The sequence below is a fragment of the Doryrhamphus excisus genome, linkage group LG6 (assembly GCF_037039965.1).
Source record: "Doryrhamphus excisus strain RoL-2023G ecotype Guam linkage group LG6, RoL_Dexc_Guam_v1.1, whole genome shotgun sequence".
In the NCBI taxonomy this organism is placed as follows: Eukaryota; Metazoa; Chordata; class Actinopteri; order Syngnathiformes; family Syngnathidae; genus Doryrhamphus; species Doryrhamphus excisus.
Genome location: NC_136362.1, coordinates 2029636 through 2056925, shown reverse-complemented (window position 1 = coordinate 2056925; position 27290 = coordinate 2029636). Strand labels below are relative to the sequence as shown.

The following is a 27290-nucleotide window of genomic DNA, read 5'->3' as shown; positions in this document are numbered from 1 at the left end:
ATATTTTACAACTTTTTCCATATATAAGGCGCACCGCATTATAAGGCGCACCTTATAAGAATGACATTTTAAAACTTTTTCCATCTGTAAGGTGCACCTTCAATGAATGACATATTTTAAAACCTTTTCCATAAAGCGCACCGCATTATAAGGCGCACCTTAAATGAATGACATATTTTAAAACTTTTTCCATACACTATAAGGCGCACCGCATTATAAGGCGCATCTTCAATAAATGACATATTTTACAACTTTTTCCATATATAAGGCGCACCTTCAATTAATGACATATTTTACAACTTTTTCCATTTATAAGGCGCACCGCATTATAAGGCGCACCTTAAATGAATGACATATTTTAAAACTTTTTCCATACACTATAAGGCGCACCGCATTATAAGGCACATCTTCAATGAATGACATATTTTACAACTTTTTCCATATATAAGGCGCACCTTCAATTAATGACATATTTTACAACTTTTTCTATATATAAGGCACACCGCATTATAAGGCGCACCTTAAATGAATGACATTTTAAAACTTTTTCTATCTGTAAGGTGCACCTTCAATGAATGACATATTTTAAAATTTCCATACATAAAGCGCACCGCATTATAAGGCGCACCTTAAATGAATGACATATTTTAAAACTTTTTCCATACACTATAAGGCGCACCGCATTATAAGGCGCATCTTCAATGAATGACATATTTTACAACTTTTTCCATATATAAGGCGCACCTTCAATCAATTACATATTTTAAAACTTTTTCCATACGTAAAGCACACTGCATTATAAGGCGCACCTTCAATGAATGACACATTTGAAAACTTTTTCTATGCATAAGGGGCACCTTCAATGAATGACATTTTAAAGCTTTATCCATATATAAAGCGCACCGCATTATAAGGCGCACCTTCAATGAATGACATTTTAAAGCTTTATCCATATATAAAGTGCACCGCATTATAAGGCGCACCTTCAATGAATGACATATTTTACAACTTTTGCCATACGTAAGGCGCACCGCATTATAAGGCGCACCTTCAATGAATGACATTTTAAAGCTTTATCTATATATAAAGCGCATCGCATTATAAGGCGCACCTTCAATGAATGACATTTTACAACTTTTTCCATACGTAAGGCGCACCGCATTATAAGGCGCACCTTCAATGAATTACATTTTAAAGCTTTATCCATATATAAAGCGCACCCCATTATAAGGCGCACCTTCAATGAATGACATATTTTACAACTTTTGCCATACGTAAGGCGCACCGCATTATAAGGCGCACCTTCAATGAATGACATTTTAAAGCTTTATCCATATATAAAGTGCACCCCATTATAAGGCACACCTTCAATGAATGACATATTTTACAACTTTTGCGATACGTAAGGCGCACCGCATTATAAGGCGCACCTTCAATGAATGACATATTTTAAAACTTTCTCCATATACTATAAGGCGCACCACATAAGGCGCACCTTCATTGAATGACATATTTCACAACTTTTTCCATACGTAAGGCGCACCGCATTATAAGGCGCACCTTCAATGAATGACATATTTTACAACTTTTGCAATACGTAAGGCGCACCGCATTATAAGGCGCACCTTCAATGAATTACATATTCATTATGAGTCAGATATGAGTCTGACCAATGAAATATTAGCTGTCTTATTTTTATTACTTATTAATATTTCTGCTTGTGTTTAAATAACTTCCTACAGGAAAGGAACTGGCACTTACCTTGAGGTCATTTCTTCCTTCATGGTTGACGTTGGGACCAGCCCTTTGCAGGTTGAAGTCCACCAGGATCTTTTCTATCGGTATCTGCATTAGTGATTCTTTATTTACCGTATTTTCTGGACTATAAGTCGCTCCGGAGTATAAGTCGCACAAGGCAATTTATTTCGCAAGACCTAAACATTTTCACCCAGCCCCCCTTTTACCTGTGAAGGCCCAACCATAGTCCCCAATGAGAGGGTGAGGCAATGCGTCCAAAAAAGGTACCCAATTTACATTCATAACATCCTTTTTTATATTACAAGTCTTTCAAGAGTCCCACACTGAAGTGTCACTTCCTGTATATGTTTAAACACCTAATTACACATAACAACTTAGATTAACGAACTACCACCCAGTTAACCCCCCCCCCCCCCTCCTCCTCCAGGTGACACTTGGGAGAGTCCAATTAAGGTGATCAGCCTCTGGCCTGCACTCACATGTTGGTGCCCTGACCAATCACCTCAAAAAAAAGAGAAACTGGTGAGAAATTAAGAACAAAACAAATGACTTCTAAATGAAAAACTAATTAAAGTGGTAATTAAACAACTTAAATGGCAACCAAATATAATCAAAGTACTAACCAGAATAGATAAAAATAACAAAAGGCAACTATATACACAAATAGAAACATGACAGTGTAGGTGGGGCATACACCTGATAATGCAGAATTAATAGAAAAAAAACATACATAAGTCGCTCCGGAGTATAAGTCGCACAAGGCAAAAAGTGCATAATTAGGTAGAAAAAAACATACATAAGTCGCTCCAGCGTATAAGTCGCACAAGGCAAAAAGTGCATAATTAGGTAGAAAAAAACATACATAAGTCGCACAAGGCCAAAAATGCAGAATTAATAGAAAAAAAACATACATAAGTCGCTCCATAGTATATAAGTCGCATAAGGCCAAAAATGCATAATTAGGTAGAAAAAAACATACATAAGTCGCTCCGGAGTATAAGTCGCACAAGGCCAAAAATGCATAATTAGGTAGAAAAAAACATACATAAGTCGCTCCGGAGTATAAGTCGCATAAGGCCAAAAATGCATAATTAATGGAAAAAAACATACATAAGTCGCTCCGGAGTATGTCGCACAAGGCCAAAAATGCATAATTAGGTAAAAAAAAACATACATAAGTCGCCCAGAGTATAAGTCGCACAAGGCCAAAAAGGCATAATTAATAGAAAAAAAACATACATAAGTCGCTCCGAAGTATAGTCGCACAAGGCAAAAAGTGCATAATTAGGTAAAAAAAAACATACATAAGTCGCTCCGGAGTATAAGTCGCATAAGGCCAAAAATGCATAATTAGGTAGAAAAAAACATACATAAGTCGCTCCGGAGTATGTCGCACAAGGCCAAAAATGCAGAATTAATAGAAAAAAAACATACATAAGTCGCTCCATAGTATATAAGTCGCATAAGGCCAAAAATGCATAATTAGGTAGAAAAAAACATACATAAGTCGCTCCGGAGTATAAGTCGCACAAGGCCAAAAATGCATAATTAGGTAGAAAAAAACATACATAAGTCGCTCCGGAGTATAAGTCGCATAAGGCCAAAAATGCATAATTAATGGAAAAAAACATACATAAGTCACTCTGGAGTATAAGTCGCATAAGGCCAAAAATGCATAATTAATGGAAAAAAACATACATAAGTCGCTCCGCAGTATGTCGCACAAGGCCAAAAATGCATAATTAGGTAGAAAAAAACATACATAAGTCGCCCAAGGCCAAAAATGCATAATTAATAGAAAAAAACATACATAAGTCGCTCCGAAGTATAAGTCGCACAATGCAAAAAGTGCATAATTAGGTAAAAAAAAAAAACATACATAAGTCGCTTTGGAGTATAAGTCGCAGGAACAGCCAACCTATGAAAAACAGTGTGACTTATAGTCCGGAAAATACATTTAAAAAAAAAAAAAAAACACAAATAAAATACAAATAAATAACCCCCCCCCCCCCCAAAAAAAAAACTTAAAAAAAAATTTAATTATATCAGGAAGGCAGGAAGTGAACAAATGTAACAGTAACTGTAAAAAAAGCCAACCTATGAAAAAAGTGCGACTTATAATCCAGAAAATACATTAAAAAAATAAATGTAAAAAACACAATTAAAATACAAATGAATAAAAAAATAAGAATAAATAAAAATCCCCCCAAAAAACCAAAAACTTAAAAAAAATAAAATTATATTAGAAAGGCAGGAAGTGAACAAATGTAACAGTTACTGTAAAAAAAGCCAACCTATGAAAAAAAGTGCGACTTATAGTCCGAAAAATACATAAAAAATTTATTAAAAAAACACAAATAAAATACTAATAAATAAAAATAATACAAATAAAAAAAAGTAAAACAAAAAAAGTAAATTATATTAGAAAGACAGGAAGTGAACAAATGTAACAGTTACTGTAAAAAAAGCCAACCTGTGAAAAAAAGTGTGACTTCTAGTCCGGAAAATACATTTAAAAAACAAATAAAATACAAATAAATAAAAATACAAAAAACTAAAAAAAATATTAAAAAATTACATTAAATTAGAAAGGCAGGAAGTGAACAAATGTAACAGTTACTGTAAAAAAAGCCAACTTTTGAAAAAAGTGTGACTTATAGTCCGGAAAATACATTTAAAAATAAATTAAAAAAACACAAATAAAATACAAATAAATAAAAAAAACAAATTAATTTTAAAATAATAATAATAAATTTAAAAAAAACTTAAATTACATTAGAAAGGCAGGAAGTGAACAAATGTAACAGTTACTGTAAAAAAAGCCAACCTATGAAAAAAAGTGTGACTTATAGTCCTTATAAATACATTTAAAAAACAAATAAAATACAAATAAATAAAAATACAAAAAAAATAAAAAAATAAAAAATTACATTAAATTAGAAAGGCAGGAAGTGAACAAATGTAACAGTTACTGTAAAAAAAAGTGTGACTTATAGTTCGGAAAACACGGTACTTGCTATGAGATCAGTAGTGAACGCTATCCGGTCCTCTATTATCAAAGTCGGTGCCAAGTCCCCTTTTAACATTATTTTTGTGGGTATTTTTGACTTGGACTTGACCTTGTCCACCGTGGCAAACGGTCTTGCTGTCGGTTTGTCGCCCGACTCTTGCACAGCTCACGCTCTTTATGTGTTTGTGTTGGTGTGCAGATGTGGAAAGCCCCCCCCCCCAAAAAAAACTTGTTCAGAGAAGAGAAGTTCTTACATGTGCAAATGTCTTTTATTGCCCTCTCGGGGGCGTTGGTGATCATTTTGCTTCCAAACTAATAATCACATTCTTGACTCTGCTTTGCGGGCTTTTAAACTGTAGGCCGTTTAATGCCTGAAGGCCACTGGGAGGTTTTTGTACCTGCAATTTTATTGTGTCAAATAATGTGATCCTATGCAGTATAATAGCAACCAAGGGAAACGTAAGCAAACTCGCCCTTAAACACACCATATGTGGCGCGTATCCGGGTAAAAAATGCAGCATATCTGAACGATTACCACCGTGTCATGATGTTAGCCATGCTAATTTGGTAGCATGTCCTGCATAAAATGTGATTTTTAAATGATACCCGCAAACGTAATAACTGCCCACAAACGTAATAAAATTTGCCTACTGCAAACGTAATACTGAATTATTCCATATGTGGGAAAGTGAAAAACTGTAAAGGTAATAACTTCCCACAAATGTAATATGAGACAACATAATGATCTTTGTGATTGTTGTTGTTGTTTGTATCATGTCAAAAAATCAAAAAATCAAAAAAATCAAAAATTTTTCTTCAAAGAGTATCATTTGAATACATTAAAGGAATCTTTAATTATTAAATTATAATTTATTTAAAATTAAAAAAAAAAACATAATTGTGATAATTGCAATTGTTTTGATACAATTGTATTACTATTATTATTATTTCTTTTGATTATTTCTTCCCCATATACACACAAAATCACACATACAATAATATACTGGAACAAAAACGCACATTTATGCCCACAAACAAAATGTAATAATTTCCTGCAAATTATTCCATATGTGGGAAAGTGAAAAACTGTAAAGGTAATAACTTCCCACAAATGTAATATGAGACAACATAATGATCTTTGTGATTGTTGTTGTTGTTTGTATCATGTCAAAAAATCAAAAAATCAAAAAATTTTCTTCAAAGAGTATCATTTGAATACATTAAAGGAATCTTTAATTATTAAATTATAATTTATTTAAAATTAAAAAAAGATAACATAATTGTGATAATTGCAATTGTTTTGATAAAATTTTATTACTATTATTATTATTTCTTTTGATTATTTCTTCCCCATATACACACAAAATCACACATACAATAATATACTGTAACTAAAACGCACATTTATGCCCACAAATAAAGTGTAATAATTTCCTGCAAATTATTCCATATGTGGGAAAGTGAAAAACTGTAAAGGTAATAACTTCCCACAAATGTAATATGAGACAACATAATGATCTTTGTGGTTGTTGTTGTTGTTTATCATGTCAAAAAATCAAAAAAATCAAAAAATCAAAAAATATTATTCAAAGAGTATCATTTGAATACATTAAAGGAATCTTTAATTATTAAATTATAATTTATTTAAAATTAAAAAAAGATAACATAATTGTGATAATTGCAATGTTTTGATAAAATTGGATTACTATTATTATTATATTTTATTATTTCTTTTGATTATTTCTTCCCCATATACACACAAAATCACACATACAATAATATACAGTAACTAAAACGCACATGTACGCCCACAAATAAAATGTAATAATTTCCTGCAAATTATTCCATATGTGGGAAAGTGAAAAACTGTAAAGGTAATAACTTCCCACAAATGTAATATGAGACAAAATTATGATTTTTGTGGTTATTGTTGTTTGTTCTTTCTTCTTTTAATGAGGGAGAAGGTGTAGATGTCATTTTGAGGATTTTAACAAGATTTTTTTTTCTTTTTTGTGGAAAAAATATTATTCAAAGAGTATCATTTTGAATACATTAAAAGAATTTTTTAATTATTAAATTATAATTTATTTTAAATTTAAAAAAGCTAACATAATTGTGATAATTGCAATTGTTTTAATAAAATTTATTATTATTATTATTATTATATTTTATTATTTCTTTTGATTATTTCTTCCCCATATACACATAAAATCACACATATAATAATATACTGTAACTAAAACGTTTTGTGATGGGATTGGTTGCACGGCGGTCGAGTGGTTAGCGCGCGGACATGTGGGGTTTGACTTTTTAATGTCCTAATTTTGACTTTCTAACTTGTAATTTCGACTTTCTATTTTCGTAATTTTGACTTTCCATCTCGTAATTTTGACTTTTTATCTCGTAATTTCGACTTTAGAATTTAAACAAATCAAGAACAAAGAAAATCAATCACAGTAATAAATAAATATAATAATAATAATAATAAAACGGCAACTAATAAAAACTTAATAGACACAGATTAAAATGAACAAAACATTATTAGAGCCCTGTAGACATGACAAAACACGACTATAGTCACATTTATAATTTTTTATTTACAACATATTGCGCAACTGCAGGGTCTTGAGACACATGCTAACTCGCAAACTAGAGAGCTAGCGACCTAAAAACGGTAGCCTTCAAGTTATTTTGTTTCAACTTAAATAGCGGAAAAAAAAAACTTACCACTTCCACACGGATAGGGAGGATAACTATTATCAGTTATTTAACCTTTAACATGAACATTAATCAAACGTAATATTTTTTATGTGGGTACATGATACCATACAGCATTTGTATCAAACTTGGACAGGGGCCTCAAACTAGTGTCCTGCGGGCCACATTTGGCACATATAAAGCATCTGTAAAACAAGATGTCCGTATAAGAAGATCAGTTACTCAGCAGTTCATTTTTCTCTGTTTTCATCCTCGTGGTTTTGGTACTTTGAAACACTTGTTGAGATGTTTGGCAGCCGCCATCTTTGACATTCCTTTCTTCACTACCGCTTGGCAGCCTTGAGGAACCTTCCTGATCTTCTTAAGTCATGTTTTGGTAGAACTCCAGCCCCTCTGCTGCCAAACGTAGTGATGTGTTGAACAAGAAGTTGTCTTTTTTTTCTGAATAATTCAACCAGGAAACAAAACGTACGGCTGGGCTTGGAGGAAAAATACATATTTATAAAATATAATACATACAGTCAGATTTTTTTGTGTTTGGGTTGTTCTGTGAAGTAAACACACGAGTACGGAATACGTTTTTGTCGAATGGGTCAAAACTGAGTATTTTTTAAATAATAAATATATATAAATATATAATAAATATAAAATAAAAAAATAAAATAAATAAAAAAATTATATATAGAATAGTAATGTATTTATTATTTATACATTTATTTAATGTAATATTATATATTATATATTATATATTATATATTATATATTATATATTATATATTATATATTATATATTATATATTATAAAAACATACAAAATACAATAAAGGTACAATTGAATTTAATCCAAAACTAAAAGATCAAATAAGAAATAAAATAGTAAAATAGATATTAAAATATTAAAAAGAAGCAAAGCAATAAAAGCATGAAAAAATGAAACCAATTAAAATAAAATAAAGAACTAAAAGACATTATTATTATTATTATTATTATCAATTTCATATCAATTTCATATCCATTATATTATATCCACTATAATAATATTATTATTATTATTAGTAATAATAATATTAATAATTAAATAATAATTCAATAATTATTGATTTTATATTAATTATTTATTTAATATAGTTTAATTATATTATTATTATAATTATAATTATAAAACATACAAAATATAATAAATAAAGCTACAAATTGAATTTAATCCAAAACTAAAAGATCAAATGAGAAATTAAATAGTAAAATAGATATTAAAATATTACAAACAAGAAGCAAAACAATAAAACCATGAAAAAATAAAACCAATAGAAATAAAAGAAAGAACTAAAAGACATTATTATTATTATTATTATTATTATTATTATTATTATTATTATTAATAATAATATATTAATATTAATATTGATATTAATATTAAATAATAATCTAATAATCATTGATTTTATATGAATTATATGCTAATTAATTAATATTATTTAATATTATCTATATTCATATCCATTATACTATATCCACTATAATATTATTATTAGTAGTAGTAATAATAATATTAATAATTAGATAATAATCTAATAATTATTGATTTTATATTAATTATATATTAATTAATATTATTTAATATTATTTATATTCATATCCATTATATTATATCCACTATAATAATATTATTAGTAGTAATAATGATATTAATAATTAAATAATAATCTAATAATTATTATTGATTTTATATTAATTATATATTAATTATTTAATATTAATTATATTATATGAATTATATATTACTAATAAAAAAATAATTCTTAGTTATTTTATTATTTATTTAACTAATTGTTAACTTAATAATTAAAAAAATATTACTAATACTGTTAATATTATTATTAATATATTATTATTAATATTAAGTAAGTTAAGTGCTTTGAGTACGCAGCATTTAGTCTATGTACTATTTATAGGACAAAGGTGGACTGCGGACATTTTTTAGATTTTCCAGTGGGTCCTGAGTTGGTCAAATTTGGGAACCCGTGTCCTAAAGAATTCCAATCTCAATTCCTAGCAAGAAAATTGTGATTCCAAATTTTTTTCAGGATCTTCCCAGAGGAGCCGAAGTTGTTGAAGTCCCCCACAAAAGTTTTCTTCCATTTCTTTAACGACTACAGTGATGATTTCCCGTAACGAGGCCCATGTGACCACATTATGTCGTCTTTTTTCAGTATAAATGAACATTCCTGTCAACGGGAAATCTGGTTATTCTTAAAGGTCTTTGCCCTTTTTTACCTGGAACGTTCAAATAACGAGTCGGCTTATAATTGACCACAACACTCGACATGAAAGCGGCGTCCTTTGATCAGCAGAAAGGAAGGAGCTCCACCAGCAGCCACCAGAACACCCCACCCCCGTCCGCCCGCCCGCCCTTGACTGTGTCAGAAATAGCCCGTTTGGGGCCGCACAATTGTTACCATCCGTGAAAAACACGAGTTTGCGTTTTGTCATTGAGAAGAAATAAAGAAATAAAGGTGAGCAAGATAGCGGGACATCGGTTTTTTTTTAAACGTACTTTGGCACGTGACTAAAATAAATTAATTAATTAAAATAAATGAATGAATAAACTTAAACTATATTAGGAAAGCAGGAAGTGAACAAATGTAACAGTTACTGATTGTGAAAAAAAAGTGCGACTTATATTCCGGAAAATATATTTAAAAAATACAAATAAATAAATAAATAAATAAATAAAAATCACCCCCACCCCATAAAAAACTTACAAAAGAAAACTTCATTAAAAATTATATTAGAAAGGCAGGAAGTGAACAAATGTAACAGTTACTTTTAAAAAGCCAACCTATGAAAAAAAGTGCAACTTATAGTCCGAAAAATACATAAAAATAAATAAATAAAAACAAAATCAAATACAAAAAAATACAAAAAATGTAAAAAAAAATTTTTTTATTATATTAGGAAAGCAGGAAGTGAACAATTGTAACAGTTACTGATTGTAAAACAGCCAACCAATGAAAAAAAGTGTGACTTATATTCCGGAAAATACATTAAAAAAAAATACAAATAAAATACAAATAAATAAAAATCGCCCCCCAAAAATTTTTTAAAAAAGATAACTTGAATTATATTAGAACGGCAGGAAGTGAACAAATGTAACAGTTACTGTAAAAAAGCCAACCTATGAAAAAAAGTGCAACTGATAGTCCGGAAAATAAATACAAATAAATAAATAAAAATAAAATCAAATACAAAGAAATACAAAAACAAAAAAAAAACTTAAATTATATTAGGAAAGCAGGAAGTGAACAAATGTAACAGTTACTGATTGTAAAACAGCCAACCTTCGAAAAAAAGTGTGACTTATATTCCGGAAAATACATTTAAAAAAATACAAATAAATAAAAATAAATAAATGAATAAAAATCACCACCCCCCCAAAAACAACCTTAAAAAAAACTTCATTAAAAATGATATTAGGAAAGCAGGAAGTGAACAAATGTAACAGTTACCGATTGTAAAACAGCCAACCTATGAAAAAAGTGCGACTTACATTCCGGAAAATACATTAAAAATACAAATAAATATTAATTAATTAATTAATTAATAAAAATCACCCCCCCGTCTAAAAAAATACTTTAAACTGTATTAAAAATTATATTACAAAGGCAGGAAGTGAACAAATGTTCAAAAAGTTACTGTAAAAAGCCAACCTATGAAAAAAAGTGTGACTTATAGTCCGGAAAATACATACAAATTAAAAAAAAAAATCCCCCCCCAAAAAACTTAAAAAAAATAAATTATATTAGGAAGGCAGGAAGTGAACAAATGTAACAGTTACTGTAAAAAAACAACCTATAAAAAAAGTGCAACTTATAGTCCGGAAAATACATACAAATAAAAAAAAATTAAATCAAATAGAAAAAAAAAATAATAATAATAATAACTTAAATTATATTAGGAAAGCAGGAAGTGAACAAATGTAACCTATACAGCCAACCTATGAAAAAAAGTGTGACTGTGGAAAATACATAAAAAAAAATAAAAAAACATAAAAATAAGAACATTTAAAAAAAAAAAAAAACTTAAAACTATGTTAGGAAAGCAGGAAGTGAACAAATGTAACAGTTACTGATTGTAAAAGTACCAGATGTAGGGGTAGGATTTAATAAGCTTTGCTTCTTCCTACTCCTTTCGGACATGTGGAACTGGGAACTGATTATGGGATGCATTCAATTGTAATTGTAATTACCATTACTATTCCTTAGCAGCGATGCTATCCAGGGAGAGATTCGACGCTACAGAAAGATGCTATCGGAGAAGAAAAAAAAAATCCGGCGAATGGATCAACCTTTCTCATCGCTCATGCCGCCCCCCTTCCCCTTCCCCTGCCCCTGCCCCCCCCCCTGCTGTTATTTTCTCTGTCAGCAGGTTCCAGGCCTCCTCTGAGGATGTTGGTAGTAAACATGAATAATGAATAACGGCTTCTTTCTTCTTTTTCCCTTTTTTTTAGACAAGCCAGCCTAAACCAGGCAGCGGAGAAGTACTATGGACAAGCGGCGAGCCTGAGACCCAACGTGAGTACGAAACCGCAGCTAAGCGCTATTATTAGCGTTCCGCCTGGAACACAATGACCAATCACGGTCATGATAGCTTGTGATGTGGCATATTGACAGATTAGCAATTAGCATTGTCAACAGTGACGGGTCAGTCCACCAACAAAGCTTTTTAGCAAGGCACTTAAAGTGAAAGTATGACAGAAACCAAACCGGTTGGTCCCGCTGTGTCCCACTTGGCGTCACACGACAGCAGGTTTCACACCAGTTTCATGAATCCCTTTATTTGAAACGGACCTACGAGATTTAGAATTCCGGAGAAGATCATTTAATAAGGAAAGGGAAATAAATCCAGAAAGGTTAGACGATGGGCAAAGAGCAGGAAGGAGGCAATAATGGACATTATTATTATTAGTTATGATTATTTATTAACACAAAATCATTAAGAAGATGATTTCAGGATTCTCCGAAAATTGCCTAAGAGGTGGTGGAAAAGTTAACCAATCACCCCCCCCCACACCCCTCATTTTAATTTATTTGATTTTAAATAAAAAAATATTTTAAATATTAAATATTACAATAATAATTAATAATAAATGAATTCATTATTAATAATACTTTCTTAATAATTATTATATAATATATATATCATATAATTCTAATAATACGAAACACTAGGGGTGTCCAAAATGCGGCCCATGGCACAGTCTCAAAATATACTAAAAAATAAGCAGAAATGTTACCAGCATAAAGTCAAAATATTAAAGATTACAATAATAATAATTAATTAATAATAATAATACTTTCTTAATAATTATTACATAATATTTATTATATATTATATTATATAATTATATAATAATACTAAACACTACGGGTGTCCAAAATGCGGCCCATGGCACAGTCTCAAAATATACTAAAAAATAAGCAGAAATGTTACCAGCATAAAGTCAAAATATCAAAGATTACAATAATAATAATTAATAATAATAATACTTAATAATAATTTATATATTATATATTCAATATATAAATATATATAAGAATTATATTATATTATATAATAATCTCAAAATATACTAAAAAATAAGTAGAAATGTTACCAGCATAAAGTCAAAATATTAAAGATTACAATAATAATAATTAATAATAATAATACTTAATTAATAATAATAATAATAATCTTAATGAATAATGATAATAATAATAATTTATATATATTATATATTTAATATATAAATATATATAAGAATTATATTATATTATATAATAATCTCAAAATATACTAAAAAATAAGCAGAAATGTTACCAGCATAAAGTCAAAATATTAAAGATTACAATAATAATAATTAATAATAATAATACTTAATTAATAATCATTTATATATTATATATTTAATATATAAATATATATAAGAATTATATTATATTATATAATAACAATCTCAAAATATACTAAAAAATAAGTACAAATGTTACCAGCATAAAGTCAAAATATTAAAGATTACAATAATAATAATAATAATAATAATAATACTTAATTAATAATGATAATAATAATAATTTATATATATTTAATATATAAATATAAGAATTATATTATATTATATAATAATCTCAAAATATACTAAAAAATAAGCAGAAATGTTACCAGCAATGTTAGCATCAATACTGAATCAGGACCCCCCCACCCCCACCCCCACGTTTTTATGCTTTACTCCTTCCCCTCAAAGGCCGCTAGTGTTTTGTATTAAGACCACATGTTTTTCCAGAGTGAGGGAGGACAATTTAGTCCCTTGGGATTTGGTCCTTAAGTCACGGCATTCCCATAGCTCATCCAGTTAAGTCCTATCGGATGCTTGCTTTGCCTGGCATCTTCTCCATCTTCTTTTTTAAAAAGCGTCCCATCCCATCAAAGGCTTCTTTACCGTAAACATCTATCATGGACCACTTGGACCACTTGGACCAGTCTGAGTCTCACGGTCTTTCCTGCACCACATGTGGTGGGCTGCCCCATGCCGGTATTCCAGGGAGGATTGGGAAGCACAGATTGCAGAGCTACAGGAAATTAGGGCGGGGGACGTTTGCTAGCTACAGGGCAAGAAAAAAGGCGGGATATAAATCAAAGACGGAGGAAGATTTTGGAGCTGAGCTTACCAGGAAGGTTTTCCTGGTTACATTTGTTCACTTCCTGCTTTCTAATATTTTTCTAATTTTTCTAAGGTTTTTTTTTATTTTTATTTATTTGTATTTTTTTAATGTATTTTCTGGACTATAAGTCACTTTTTTTCATAGGTTGGCTTTTTTACAGTAACTGTTACATTTGTTCACTTCCTGCCTTTCTAATATTATAGTATTATATTATAGTATTTTTTTATATATTTGTATTTTATTTTTTGTATTTATTTTCCAGACTATAAGTCGCAATTTTTTTCATTGGTTGGCTGTTCCTGCGACTTATACTCCAGAGCGACTTATAACTATGTATGTTTTTTTTATGTTTTTTTCTACCTAATTATGCATTTTTGGCCTTGGCGACTTATACTCCGGAGCGACTTATGTATGTTTTTTTTCTACCTAATTATGCATTTTTGGCCTTGTGCGACTTATACTCCGGAGCGACTTATGTATGTTTTTTTTTCAACCTAATTATGCATTTTTGGCCTTGTGTGACTTATACTCCAGAGCGACTTATGTATGTTTTTTTCTACCTAATTATGCATTTTTGGCCTTGTGCGACTTATACTCCGAAGCGACTTATGTATGTTTTTTTCTACCGAATTATGCATTTTTGGCCTTGTGCGACTTATACTCCGGAGTGACTTAGGTATGTTTTTTTCTACCTAATTATGCAATTTTTGGCCTTGTGCGACTTATACTCCGAAGCGACTTATGTATGTTTTTTTCTACCGAATTATGCATTTTTGGCCTTGTGCGACTTATACTCTGGAGCGACTTATGTATGTTTTTTTTCCTACCTAATTATGCATTTTTGGCCTTGTGCGACTTATACTCTGGAGCGACTTATGTATGTTTTTTTTCCTACCTAATTATGCATTTTTGGCCTTGTGCGACTTATACTCCGGAGCGACTTATGTATGTTTTTTTCTACCTAATTATGCATTTTCGGCCTTGTGCGACTTATACTCCGGAGCGACTTATGTATGTTTTTTTTCCTACCTAATTATGCATTTTTGGCCTTGTGCGACTTATACTCCGGAGCGACTTATGTATGTTTTTTTCTACCTAATTATGCAATTTTTGGCCTTGTGCGACTTATACTCCGGAGCGACTTATGTATGTTTTTTTCTACCTAATTATGCATTTTTGGCCTTGGCGACTTATACTCCGGAGCGACTTATGTATGTTTTTTTCTACCTAATTATGCATTTTCGGCCTTGTGCGACTTATACTCCGGAGTGACTTATGTATGTTTTTTTCTACCTAATTATGCAATTTTTGGCCTTGTGCGACTTATACTCCGGAGCGACTTATGTATGTTTTTTTCTACATAATTATGCATTTTTGGCCTTGGCGACTTATACTCCGGAGCGACTTATGTATGTTTTTTTCTACCTAATTATGCAATTTTTGGCCTTGTGCGACTTATACTCCGGAGTGACTTATGTATGTTTTTTTCTACCTAATTATGTATTTTTAGTTTTGTGCGACTTATACTCCAGACAACATGAATACTTTGTTGTGTTTTTTCTTGTAGTATCCAGCAGCCTTGATGAACTTGGGTGCCATCCTTCACCTCAATGGAAAACTTCAAGAAGCCGAATCCAATTACCTCCGAGCCTTGCGCCTCAAACCGGACGACACCATCACCCAGTCCAACTTACGCAAGCTGTGGAACATCATGCAGAAGCAAGGCCTGAGGACCACCAGCATCTGAGCTCCTGTTGCCAAACATGCTTGAAAAAAAAAAGTCCTCTTTAGCCTGGAAAACACGGAAAACACGGAAAACACTCAGGAGGAGGAGGAGGAGGAGGAGGAGGATCGTGGCCGTGCCTCGGGTCGCTCCTCCTTACAAGCTTTGTACGTTTGACTGACATTTTTACCTTAAAAAAAAAAAAAAAAAAAAAAAAAGTAGCTCCTTTTTTTTTTTTTTTTTACAACGAGAGCACTTGAAATTAAAGTGGGAATTTTTTCCCATTTTTGCAGCATGACGGATGAAATTTGGAAGCTATTATCAAAGTCCAAGAGTCATTCCACATCAAAGATATTAATACGAGGAATATGATAGCGATATTTGATGACGACTTGTAAAGGGAATTAATTTATTTGCCGTGACAGCACAACAGAAACCTGGAAAAAGTGAAAAAAAATTATATTTCTTGCTGATTATTATTTATAGTTTTGGCTTGAAGACCAGAAAAGGAAGTAGGACCTACGTGATATTTATTATAATGAAGCTTATTTTCATCACAAAGTTTATAATCTGCACTGCTGAAGAACTGAAGTGTTCATAGATAGGGTCCATACTAAACACCAGGGGTGTCCAAACTGCGGCTCGCGGCACTGTCTCAAAATATACAAAAAAATTATTAAAAATGTTACAAGTATAAAGTCACACAACTCAATGCAAAGAGATTAATGGGATTAATGCAAATTAATTCCGAGTTAGTTACCTAAACAAAGGAAAAAAATCAGTGTTACAGTTTACCAGTGTTACCAGTGTAACCAGAAGAAAATTTACAAAATAAAAGTTGAAATAGTTGGAAAGTATTTTTTTTGGAAAAAATTTATAATAGTTTGTGAGATTTGAAAAAATAAAAATGAGAAAAAAAAATTTTCTTCCAGATGCATTTCGCCAGTTTACCAGTGTTACCAGTGTTACCAGAAGAAAGTTTACAAAATAAAAGTTGAAATAGTTGGAAAAAATTATTTGGGAAAAAATGTATAATAGTTTGTGAGATTTGAAAAAATAAAAATGAGAAAAAAAAAATTTTCTTCCAGATGCATTTCGCCAGTTTACCAGTGTTACCAGTGTTACCAGAAGAAAGTTTACAAAATAAAAGTTGAAATAGTTGGAAAAATTTTTTTTGAAAAAATTTATAATAGTTTGTGAGATTTGAAAAAATAAAAATGAGAAAAAAAAAATTCTTCCAGATGCATTTCGCCAGTTTACCAGTGTTACCAGTGTTACCAGAAGAACGTTTACAAAATAAAAGTTGAAATAGTTGGAAAAAATTTTTTTGAAAAAACTTAGTTTGTGAGATTTGAAAGAATAGAAATGAGGAAAAAAAAAAATTCTTCCAGATGCATTTCGCCAGTTTACCAGTGTTACCAGAAGAAAGTTTACAAAATAAAAGTTGAAATAGTTGGAAAAAAAAATTTGAAAAAATTTATAATAGTTTGTGAGATTTGAAAAAATAAAAATGAGAAAAAAAAAATTTCTTCAAGATGCATTTCGCCAGTTTACCAGTGTGACCAGTGTTACCAGAAGAAAATTTACAAAATAAAAGTTGAAATAGTTGGAAAAAAAATTTTTGAAAAAAATAGTTTGTGAGATTTGGAAAAAAAAAGTTTCACAAAGTTTGTCACAAAGTTTATAATCTGCACTGCTGAAGAACTGAAGTGTTCATAGATAGGGTTCATACTAAACACCAGGGGTGTCCAAACTGCGGCCCGCGGCACAGTCTCAAAATATACTAAAAAAATAATCAAAAATGTTACAAGTATAAAGTCAAAATATTCAAACATAAAAGTTCAAATGTAACGTTATGATGAAAAATAACATCATTTTAGTAGCAAAACAACAAAGTTCGATTCCACCAGCAAGCATTCGTGGAGTCCACTTTTCACACAACTCAATGCAAAGAAATCCAGATGGGAATGCAAAAAGTGTACCTTCAGTGACATATTCCCGACTAAAGCTTTGTAGGACTTTAGGTTTGCCACCAGCTGCTTATAATGATCTGCCTTGTAGTTTCCAAGAAACTCTGCAAAAAGCGAGATTAATCCAAATTAATTCTGAGTTAGTGACCTAAATAAACCAAGGAAAAATTCACAATTTTTCTTCCAGATGCATTTCGCCATTTTACCAGTGTTACCAGGAGAAAATTTACAAAATAAAAGTTGAAATAGTTGGAATTTTTTGGGGGGGGGGGAATTTATAAAAGTTTGTGAGATTTGAAAAAATAAAAATGAGAAAAAACATACAAATATTTTAAAAAAAAATTATATATCATATTCTAATGAGAAAAAGTCAAAATTTTTCTTCCAGATGCATTTTGCCATTTTACCAGTTTACCAGTGTTACCAGTGTTACCAGAAGAAAATTTACAAAATAAAAGTTGAAATAATTTTTTTTTTCTTTTTTTGGAAAAAAATTATAATAGTTTGTGAGATTTGAAAAAATAAAAATGAGAAAAAACAAAAAATATTTTTTTAAAATTATATATCATATTCTAATGAGAAAAAGTCCAAATTTTACGGGAATTAACCTGGAATACAGGAATGGAATAAAGTCATTGACAAATTATTTCAGAAGCTGCTTATAATGATCTGATGGTTTCCAAGAAACTCTGCAAAAAGCGAGATTAATCCAAATTAATTCTGAGTTAGTGACCTAAACCGAGGAAAAATTCACAATTTTTCTTCCAGATGCATTTCGCCATTTTACTAGTTTAGAATAAAATTTACAAAATAAAAGTTGAAATAGTTGGAATTTTTTGGGGGAAAAAATGTATAATAGTTTGTGAGATTTGAAAAAATAAAAATGAGAAAAAACAAAAAATATTTTTAAAAAATTATATATCATATTCTAATGAGAAAAAGTCCAAATTTTACGGGAATTAACCTGGAATACGGGAATGGAATAAAGTCATTGACAAATTATTTCAGAAGCTGCTTATAATGATCTGATGGTTTCCAAGAAACTCTGCAAAAAGCGAGATTAATCCAAATTAATTCTGAGTTAGTGACTTAACCGAGGAAAAATTCACAATTTTTCTTCCAGATGCATTTCGCCATTTTACCAGTTTACCAGAAGAAAATTTACAAAATAAAAGTTGAAATAGTCAGAATTTTTTTTTTTAAAAATGTATAATAGTTTGTGAGATTTGAAAAAATAAAAATGAGAAAAAACAAAAAATATTAAAAAAAAATTATATATCATATTCTAATGAGAAAAAGTCAAAATTTTACGGGAATTAACCTGGAATACGGGAAATATCAAATTATTTCAGAAGAAAACGTCAACAATTTGGGGGGGGGTCATATTAATAATATGCTTTTTCACCGATATGACAAATTTGAGATTGTTAAAATACTTCCGACTTCCTATCTTATGTACATGTTGCTGCTAGCTTATGTACATGTGCCGCATTACACAATATCCTTTCATTTATCGGTACGGCCCCACCTTTTGGACACCCCTGTTGTATATGGAAAAAGTAGCTTCCCAAGGGCGTTTATGCTGGTTTATTTCCATATAATATAATATAATATAATATAAAATACAGTACATATTGATTGGATATGAAGGAGTTTTTTAGCCAAATAAAAAAATTGATAGCCATGCTCACTTTTTGACACTTTGGGGAAATGTTTGATTCCCTTTTTTTGTCGTAACTCAACTAATTTGATATTTTTTTTTATATAAATTGAATGCTAATATTTAACCGTATTTGGTAAAGTCACACAGAAGAAGAAATCGAAGTTGTAATTTTACTTCATTTTTTTTTTTTCCATCATGTCAAATGTTCGATTTCGGTATTAATGTTTCATTTTGTATGTTTTGGTGTCATTAACACGTTTATTGTCGGTCGAAATGAAGTGAAAGTAAAAAATGAAAATGTACAGAATTAGGGCAGATGTTTACAAGTGGCTTACCAAGAATTGGTATATTATTATTATTATTATTATTATTATTTTTATTATTATTATTATATTTGGAATATTATGTCGTTTTCCTGCTGCACGGTACTTGATGATAATACCTCATTGAATACTTCAGTGAGAACCAGGAAATTATTTGGTATTTACTTCCTGGTTCTTGACCACAGTAATTGCACAGTAAATGCATTTTATTCACAAGGAGACTGAGGGCAAGAAAATAAAAGGGCCAATGCAGCAAATTGGAGACTGTGAGAGTCCCGGAAAACACGCCTGTGTTAATTTTTTTATTTATAAATCGAATATTTTCATATTTACTGCACAGAAAAGCTGTTTACTACCTAAAAAAATACATATAAATTAATAAATTAGAGCCCTCTAGACTTGAAATAACACCCCCTGTGGTTTACCTTTACGCATTTATTACCCAATATAGTCGACATAATAACAAAAAATACCGCCTAAGATGTTAGCATTACGTGTCATATTAATGAATATGGCGTACTACTAACCATAACAATGTCTTTGAACGCATCTTCTGAGTGCTTATGCTTGAAGATGCTGTCAGCTTTGGCTAATAATAGGCGCTAGTCAACCACAGATTATTTTCATTTCGTTTCTCGTTTCGTTTACTTGACTTTCACTTGACTTTCAGTTTACTTGACTTGACTTTCACTTGACCTGACTTTCACTTGACCTGACTTTCACCTGACTTTCACTTGACCTGACTTTCACTTGACTTTCACTTGACCTGACTTTCACCTGACTTTCACTTGACCTGACTTTCACTTGACTTGACCTGACTTTCACTTGACTTGACTTTCACTTGACCTGACTTTCACCTGACCTGACTTTCACCTGACTTTCACTTGACCTGACTTTCACTTGACTTTCACATGACCTGACTTTCACTTGACTTTCACTTGACCTGACTTTCAGTTTACTTGACTTGACTTTCAGTTTACTTGACCTGACTTTCACTTGACTTGAACCTGACTTTGACTTGACTTTCAGTTTACTTGACTTTCAGTTTACTTGACTTGACTTTCAGTTTACTTGACTTGACTTTCAGTTTACTTGACTTGACTTTCACTTGACTTGACCTGACTTTCACTTGAATTTCACTTGACTTTCAGTTTACTTGACTTTCAGTTTACTTGACCTGACTTTCACTTGACTTGACTTTCACTTGACCTGACTTTCACTTGACCTGACTTTCACTTGACTTTCAGTTTACTTGACTTGACTTTAGCTTGACTTGACTTTCAGTTTACTTGACTTGATTTCAGTTTACTTGACTTGACTTTCACTTGACTTGACCTGACTTTCACTTGACTTTCAGTTTACTTGACTTTCAGTTTACTTGACTTGACTTTCAGTTTACTTGACTTGACTTTCACTTGACTTGAACCTGACTTTGACTTGACTTTCAGTTTACTTGACTTGACTTTCAGTTTACTTGACTTGACTTTCACTTGACTTGACCTGACTTTCACTTGACTTGACCTGACTTTCACTTGAATTTCACTTGACTTTCAGTTTACTTGACTTTCAGTTTACTTGACCTGACTTTCACTTGACTTGACTTTCACTTGACCTGACTTTCACTTGACCTGACTTTCACTTGACTTTCAGTTTACTTGACTTGACTTTAGCTTGACTTGACTTTCAGTTTACTTGACTTGATTTCAGTTTACTTGACTTGACTTTCACTTGACTTGACCTGACTTTCACTTGACTTTCAGTTTACTTGACTTTCAGTTTACTTGACTTGACTTTCAGTTTACTTGACTTGACTTTAACTTGACTTGACTTTCAGTTTACTTGACTTTCAGTTTACTTGACTTTCAGTTTACTAGACTTGAATTTAACTTGACTTGACTTTCAGTTTACTTGACTTTCAGTTTACTTGACTTTCAGTTTACTTGACCTGACTTTCACTTGACCTGACCTGACTTTCACTTGACTTTCAGTTTACTTGACTTTCAGTTTACTTGACTTTCAGTTTACTAGACTTGAATTTAACTTGACTTGACTTTCAGTTTACTTGACTTTCAGTTTACTTGACCTGACTTTCAGTTTACTTGACCTGACTTTCACTTGACCTGACCTGACTTTCACTTGACTTTCAGTTTACTTGACTTTCAGTTTACTTGACTTGACTTTCAGTTTACTTGACTTGACTTTCAGTTTACTTGACTTGACTTTAGTGTTGTTTACTTTAGTTTCGTTTACTTTAGTTTCGTTTTGTTTTCAGTTTTCAAAATTTCAAGCTTATGACTTCAGATTTGACTCGACTTGATTTGCCAAACAATGACCTGCTCCCACCCCCGTTTAGCGCCCGTGGAACAGCGATTAGCCATTAGCCGAGCAGTCATACCGTGCAGCGAGGAAATGGACAATATGTACTACGTTGTAAGTTATTGTGTTACCATAGCAACGGAACCAGCTGGCACTGCGTTTTACCTGTGAATGGGAAGGTTTATGTTTGTTTTCATTGCTGGATGAAGTTTTTAAATTCCCGTACAAATTTGTACCGCAGTTTCGATTGCGTCTTGAGAGCGAGTGACTAAGTCAGTTTTGGTCGTTTTGGTCTTTTCTCACACTTTGTCGTCACAATGCGTTTATTTGTTGTGCTTTCTTTTTTTTTAGCATTGCTTGAGTCAAGTGTTCAACTCCGTGTCTCTGCTCAGGGATCTCAAGCGGTGCATTATCGTAGACACAATTCTTCACAGAGCTAAATTATAGATTTATTTTTGAAAGCTGTGGTATTTGTATATATTATTGAGATTTGTAACATTTTTGCCTTTTTGTAAAAAAAAATTTTGTTGTTTTTTTTTTTTTTGTCCCCCGATGTTTTTTTTTGTCACCCTAATAAATTTATGCTGTGCGTTTGATTTGCTTCGCTTGTTGTGTTTTTCATGACATAAAATAAAATTACATAAAATTACATAAAATTAAAGTAAATTAAAAAACTTATACTATATTAGGAAAGCAGGAAGTGAACAAATGTAACAATTAAATTGTTGTAAATGTAAAAATTAAATTAAATTTAATTTAATTTAATTTAATTTAATTTAATTATTTAATTAAATTATTACTTATTATTTCAGTTGACTTGACCTGACTTTCAGTTGACTTGACCTGACTTTCACTTGACTTGACCTGACTTTCACTTGACCTGACTTTCACATGACTTTCACTTGACTTTCACTTGACCTGACTTTCACCTGACCTGACTTTCACATGACTTTCACTTGACTTTCACTTGACCTGACTTTCAGTTTACTTGACCTGACTTTCACTTGACCTGACTTTCACATGACTTTCACTTGACTTTCACTTGACCTGACTTTCAGTTTACTTGACCTGACTTTCAGTTTACTTGACCTGACTTTCACTTGACTTTCACTTGACTTTCACTTGACTTTCACTTGATTAAATTAAATTAAATTAAATTAAATTAAATTAAATTAAATTAAATTAAATTAAATTAAATCAAATTAATATTATGAAAGCAGGAAGTGAACAAATGTAACAGTTACTGATTGTAAAAGTACCAGATGGAGGGGTAGGATTTAATAAGCTTTGCTTCTTCCTACTCCTTTCGGACATGTGGAACTGGGAACTGATTACGTGATGCATTCAATTGTAATCTGATGCATGTTCAAATGAAATAAAACCCTTACCAATTTAAAGCTAGCTCTGATGATGGCTCATTGATAAAAAAAACAATAAATGCGACTAGCATAGCCCAGCGTCACATGTCACATGTTTTCTTCCTCTTCATGACGCATTTTTTGGCCGATGCGTCTTGTGACGTCCATTTGACTTTTAATACGATACGTATTGTGTGTGCATGAGGAACTCATTTTAAATGGAAGTCCTTAATGGAGGTCTTTAGACCAACAAAAAAAAGCATCTTTTCCCAACAGATGTTAGCAATTGACGTTTGGATTGAAGTCGTTATGATAAATCAAGACTAAGTAGTCATTGACAACATGGCTTCAACAGCAACCATCTCAAGTGTTGATAAACGAATGTCTTGAAAAATGAAACGTATAGACGTTTAAAAAGTCTTTAAAATAATAAAATAATAATAATAATAACTCTTATACTGTTTTTTTTTCGATGCACCTGCTCAGTGTTTGGAAGCTCAAAGGCCTCTCTTACCATAAATTGTTATTTTTATAGAAAACAAGACTTTTTTACGTCGGTTTAGATGTCTAGATATTTCAGCTGTCACAAAAGAAAAATAAATTGTGTCAAAATGAAAAATAGGATTGAAGTTTAGCTTCAAAACGCTGGTTTTACAATTTACTTTAGTTTTCCTAATATACTTTACGTTTTTTTTAGTTTTGATTTTTGTTTTGATTTTTGTTTTGATGAGTTGAGTTTAGTTTTGATGAGTTTAGTTGATTTTAGTTTTGATGAGTTGAGTTTAGTTTTGATGAGTTTAGTTGAGTTTAGTTTTGATGAGTTGAGTTTAGTTGATTTTAGTTTTGATGAGTTGAGTTTAGTTTTGATGAGTTGAGTTTAGTTTTGAGTTTAGTTTTAATGAGTTGAGTTTAGTTTTAATGAGTTGAGTTTAGTTTTGAGTTTAGTTTTGATGAGTTGAGTTTAGTTGAGTTTAGTTGAGTTTAGTTGAGTTTAGTTGAGTTTAGTTTTGATGAGTTGAGTTTAGTTTTGAGTTTAGTTTTGATGAGTTGAGTTTAGTTTTGAGTTTAGTTTTAATGAGTTGAGTTTAGTTTTGAGTTTAGTTTTAATGAGTTGAGTTTAGTTTTGAGTTTAGTTTTAATGAGTTGAGTTTAGTTTTGAGTTTAGTTTTAATGAGTTGAGTTTAGTTTTAATGAGTTGAGTTTAGTTTTGATGAGTTGAGTTTAGTTGAGTTTAGTTGAGTTTAGTTGAGTTTAGTTTTGATGAGTTGAGTTTAGTTTTGAGTTTAGTTTTGATGAGTTGAGTTTAGTTTTGATGAGTTGAGTTTAGTTTTGAGTTTAGTTTTAATGAGTTGAGTTTAGTTTTGAGTTTAGTTTTAATGAGTTGAGTTTAGTTTTGAGTTTAGTTTTAATGAGTTGAGTTTAGTTTTGAGTTTAGTTTTAATGAGTTGAGTTTAGTTTTGAGTTTAGTTTTGATGAGTTGAGTTTAGTTTTGATGAGTTGAGTTTAGTTTTGATGAGTTGAGTTTAGTTTTGAACAGTTGAGTTTAGCTTTGTTTAGTTGAGTTTATTTTTTATTAGTTTTGTTTAGTTTTGATTAGTTGAGTTTAGCTTTGTTTAGTTGAGTTTAGTTTTGTTTAGTTTTGATTTGTTGAGTTTAGTTTTGATGAATTGAGTTTAGTTGAGTTTAGTTTTGATGAGTTTAGTTTTGATGAGTGGAGTTTAGTTGATAGTTGAGTTTAGTTTAGTTGAGTTTAGTTGAGTTTAGTTTTGATGAGTTGAGTTTAGTTTTGATGAGTTGAGTTTAGTTTTGATGAGTTGAGTTTAGTTTTGAGTTTAGTTTTAATGAGTTGAGTTTAGTTGATTTTAGTTTTGATGAGTTGAGTTTAGTTGATTTTAGTTTTGATGAGTTGAGTTTAGTTGAGTTTTGATGAGTTGAGTTTAGTTGAGTTGAGTTTAGTTGAGTTGAGTTTTGATGAGTTGAGTTTAGTTTTGATGAGTTGAGTTTAGTTTTGAGTTTAGTTTTAATGAGTTGAGTTTAGTTTTGAGTTTAGTTTTAATGAGTTGAGTTTAGTTTTGAGTTTAGTTTTAATGAGTTGAGTTTAGTTGATTTTAGTTTTGATGAGTTGAGTTTAGCTTTGTTTAGTTGAGTTTAGTTTTGTTTAGTTTTGATGAGTTTAGTTTTGATGAATTGAGTTTAGTTGAGTTGAGTTGAGTTTAGTTTTGATGAGTTGAGTTTTGATGAGTTGAGTTTAGTTTTGATGAGTTGAGTTTAGTTGATAGTTGAGTTTAGTTTTGATGAGTTGAGTTTAGTTGAGTTTTGATGAGTTGAGTTTAATTTTGAGTTTAGTTTTAATGAGTTGAGTTTAGTTTTGAGTTTAGTTTTGAGTTGAGTTGAGTTCTGGACCTTTGAACCCAGTGGCAAGAGACCCAAGAAAAGTTTAGTTTAATTTAGTTTAATTTAGTTTAATTTAGTTTAATTTAGTTTAATTTAGTTTAATTTAGTTTAATTTAGTTTAATTTAATACTCCTCGTTTTTGAAACCTCGTTCTTGATCAAGCTGATTATCTTCCACAAATACGTCTTTATTGCATGAACCCCCGTAGACCAGCCGTGTTATTTATGCTCCAAGCCGAGAGAGACTTGCTGATTAGGTTCCTGCGAGACCCATTAGAGCAGGCAACCTGTCCCACTCCACCACCGGCTGCATCCATCATGCAAATCCAGAAGGTGGACACCCCAGTCAGGGTCCCCGCCAAAGTCTTTATTACACCCTGATGTCAGAAAACGGTAAAAAGTCTGCTGTTAACCACTGTGGACATTTGCTTACAAAAAACCCTCTAATAACAGAAAGGGGACACCGGGGGCTTGACTGTGGGGGGGGTCGCAGGTCTCATATCAGTGCGGTTCGACTACTCTGGTTTGACATCCACCCCCATAGCTTATCTCCCCGCGGTAGCTGGGCCCAGAACAAACGACACACGATGTTATTCTATATTCAACGCTTCAACGCGGGTGGACACTAAACCCGAGACAAGTCTGCTGAGGCCCCTGACAGGTCCGATATGGTTTTTGATGGAAAATCCCAAAAGGATTACTCAGTCCAGATTAAGTCCAGAACAATCCAACACAATTGATAAAGCAAAAAGGAACGCTATCAGGAATGTTGCTAGTTGGGTTTTATTCCCACGTCATTCCAACTCTGGTACCCACCAACCAAGCAGACCCTTGAAGGACTACAATCTGGACTATGGACTGGACTTTTTGGTCCGGGTCGGCCCCACAATCAAACAACACGTACAAAACCCTTGACTCATTTCGCTCCCAAAGACGTATTTTTACGTGTAAATATACGTCCGACAATTTTCCTCTGCTTATCCGGGTCCCGGGGGGGTCACCCGTGGGGCCCGGCCCGACCACCAGGACTTCAGATTCTTCCATAAAACACTGCTGTCACTTTACCATGAAAGTATAAAACATTATTAATAATGACCTTATAAATATCCACCACTTATAAACCTCGTTACAAGTTGCCATACACGATTATGAACGTTTATAACAGTTTTATAATGCATTATAATGCCTTATGAACACGCTCATAATATATTATACAATAGACGTTCATAGAACGTTACCAAACTTTGTTCTACTGCTGATTAGAACCAAAAAAAAGATGAGTCTAACCTTTCTTTTGTGCATCCCATAATCAGTTCCCAGTTCCACATGTCCAAAAGGAGTAGGAAGAAGCAAAGCT

General features: G+C 31.3%; 1 protein-coding gene across 1 annotated transcript in view; it reads left to right on the top strand.

Annotated features, from left to right (window-relative positions):
• The window catches only part of tmtc2b (transmembrane O-mannosyltransferase targeting cadherins 2b), a 119196-nt gene extending 100185 nt beyond the window's left edge, over window positions 1-19011 (top strand). Inside the window, exons 11-12 of the mRNA XM_058086234.2 lie at window positions 11994-12057; window positions 15755-19011. Coding sequence (XP_057942217.2) covers window positions 11994-12057; window positions 15755-15934 — 244 coding nt within the window. The 3' untranslated portion in view covers window positions 15935-19011. The remainder of the gene's footprint in view (window positions 1-11993; window positions 12058-15754) is intronic.
• Window positions 19012-27290: the final 8279 nt, after the last annotated feature.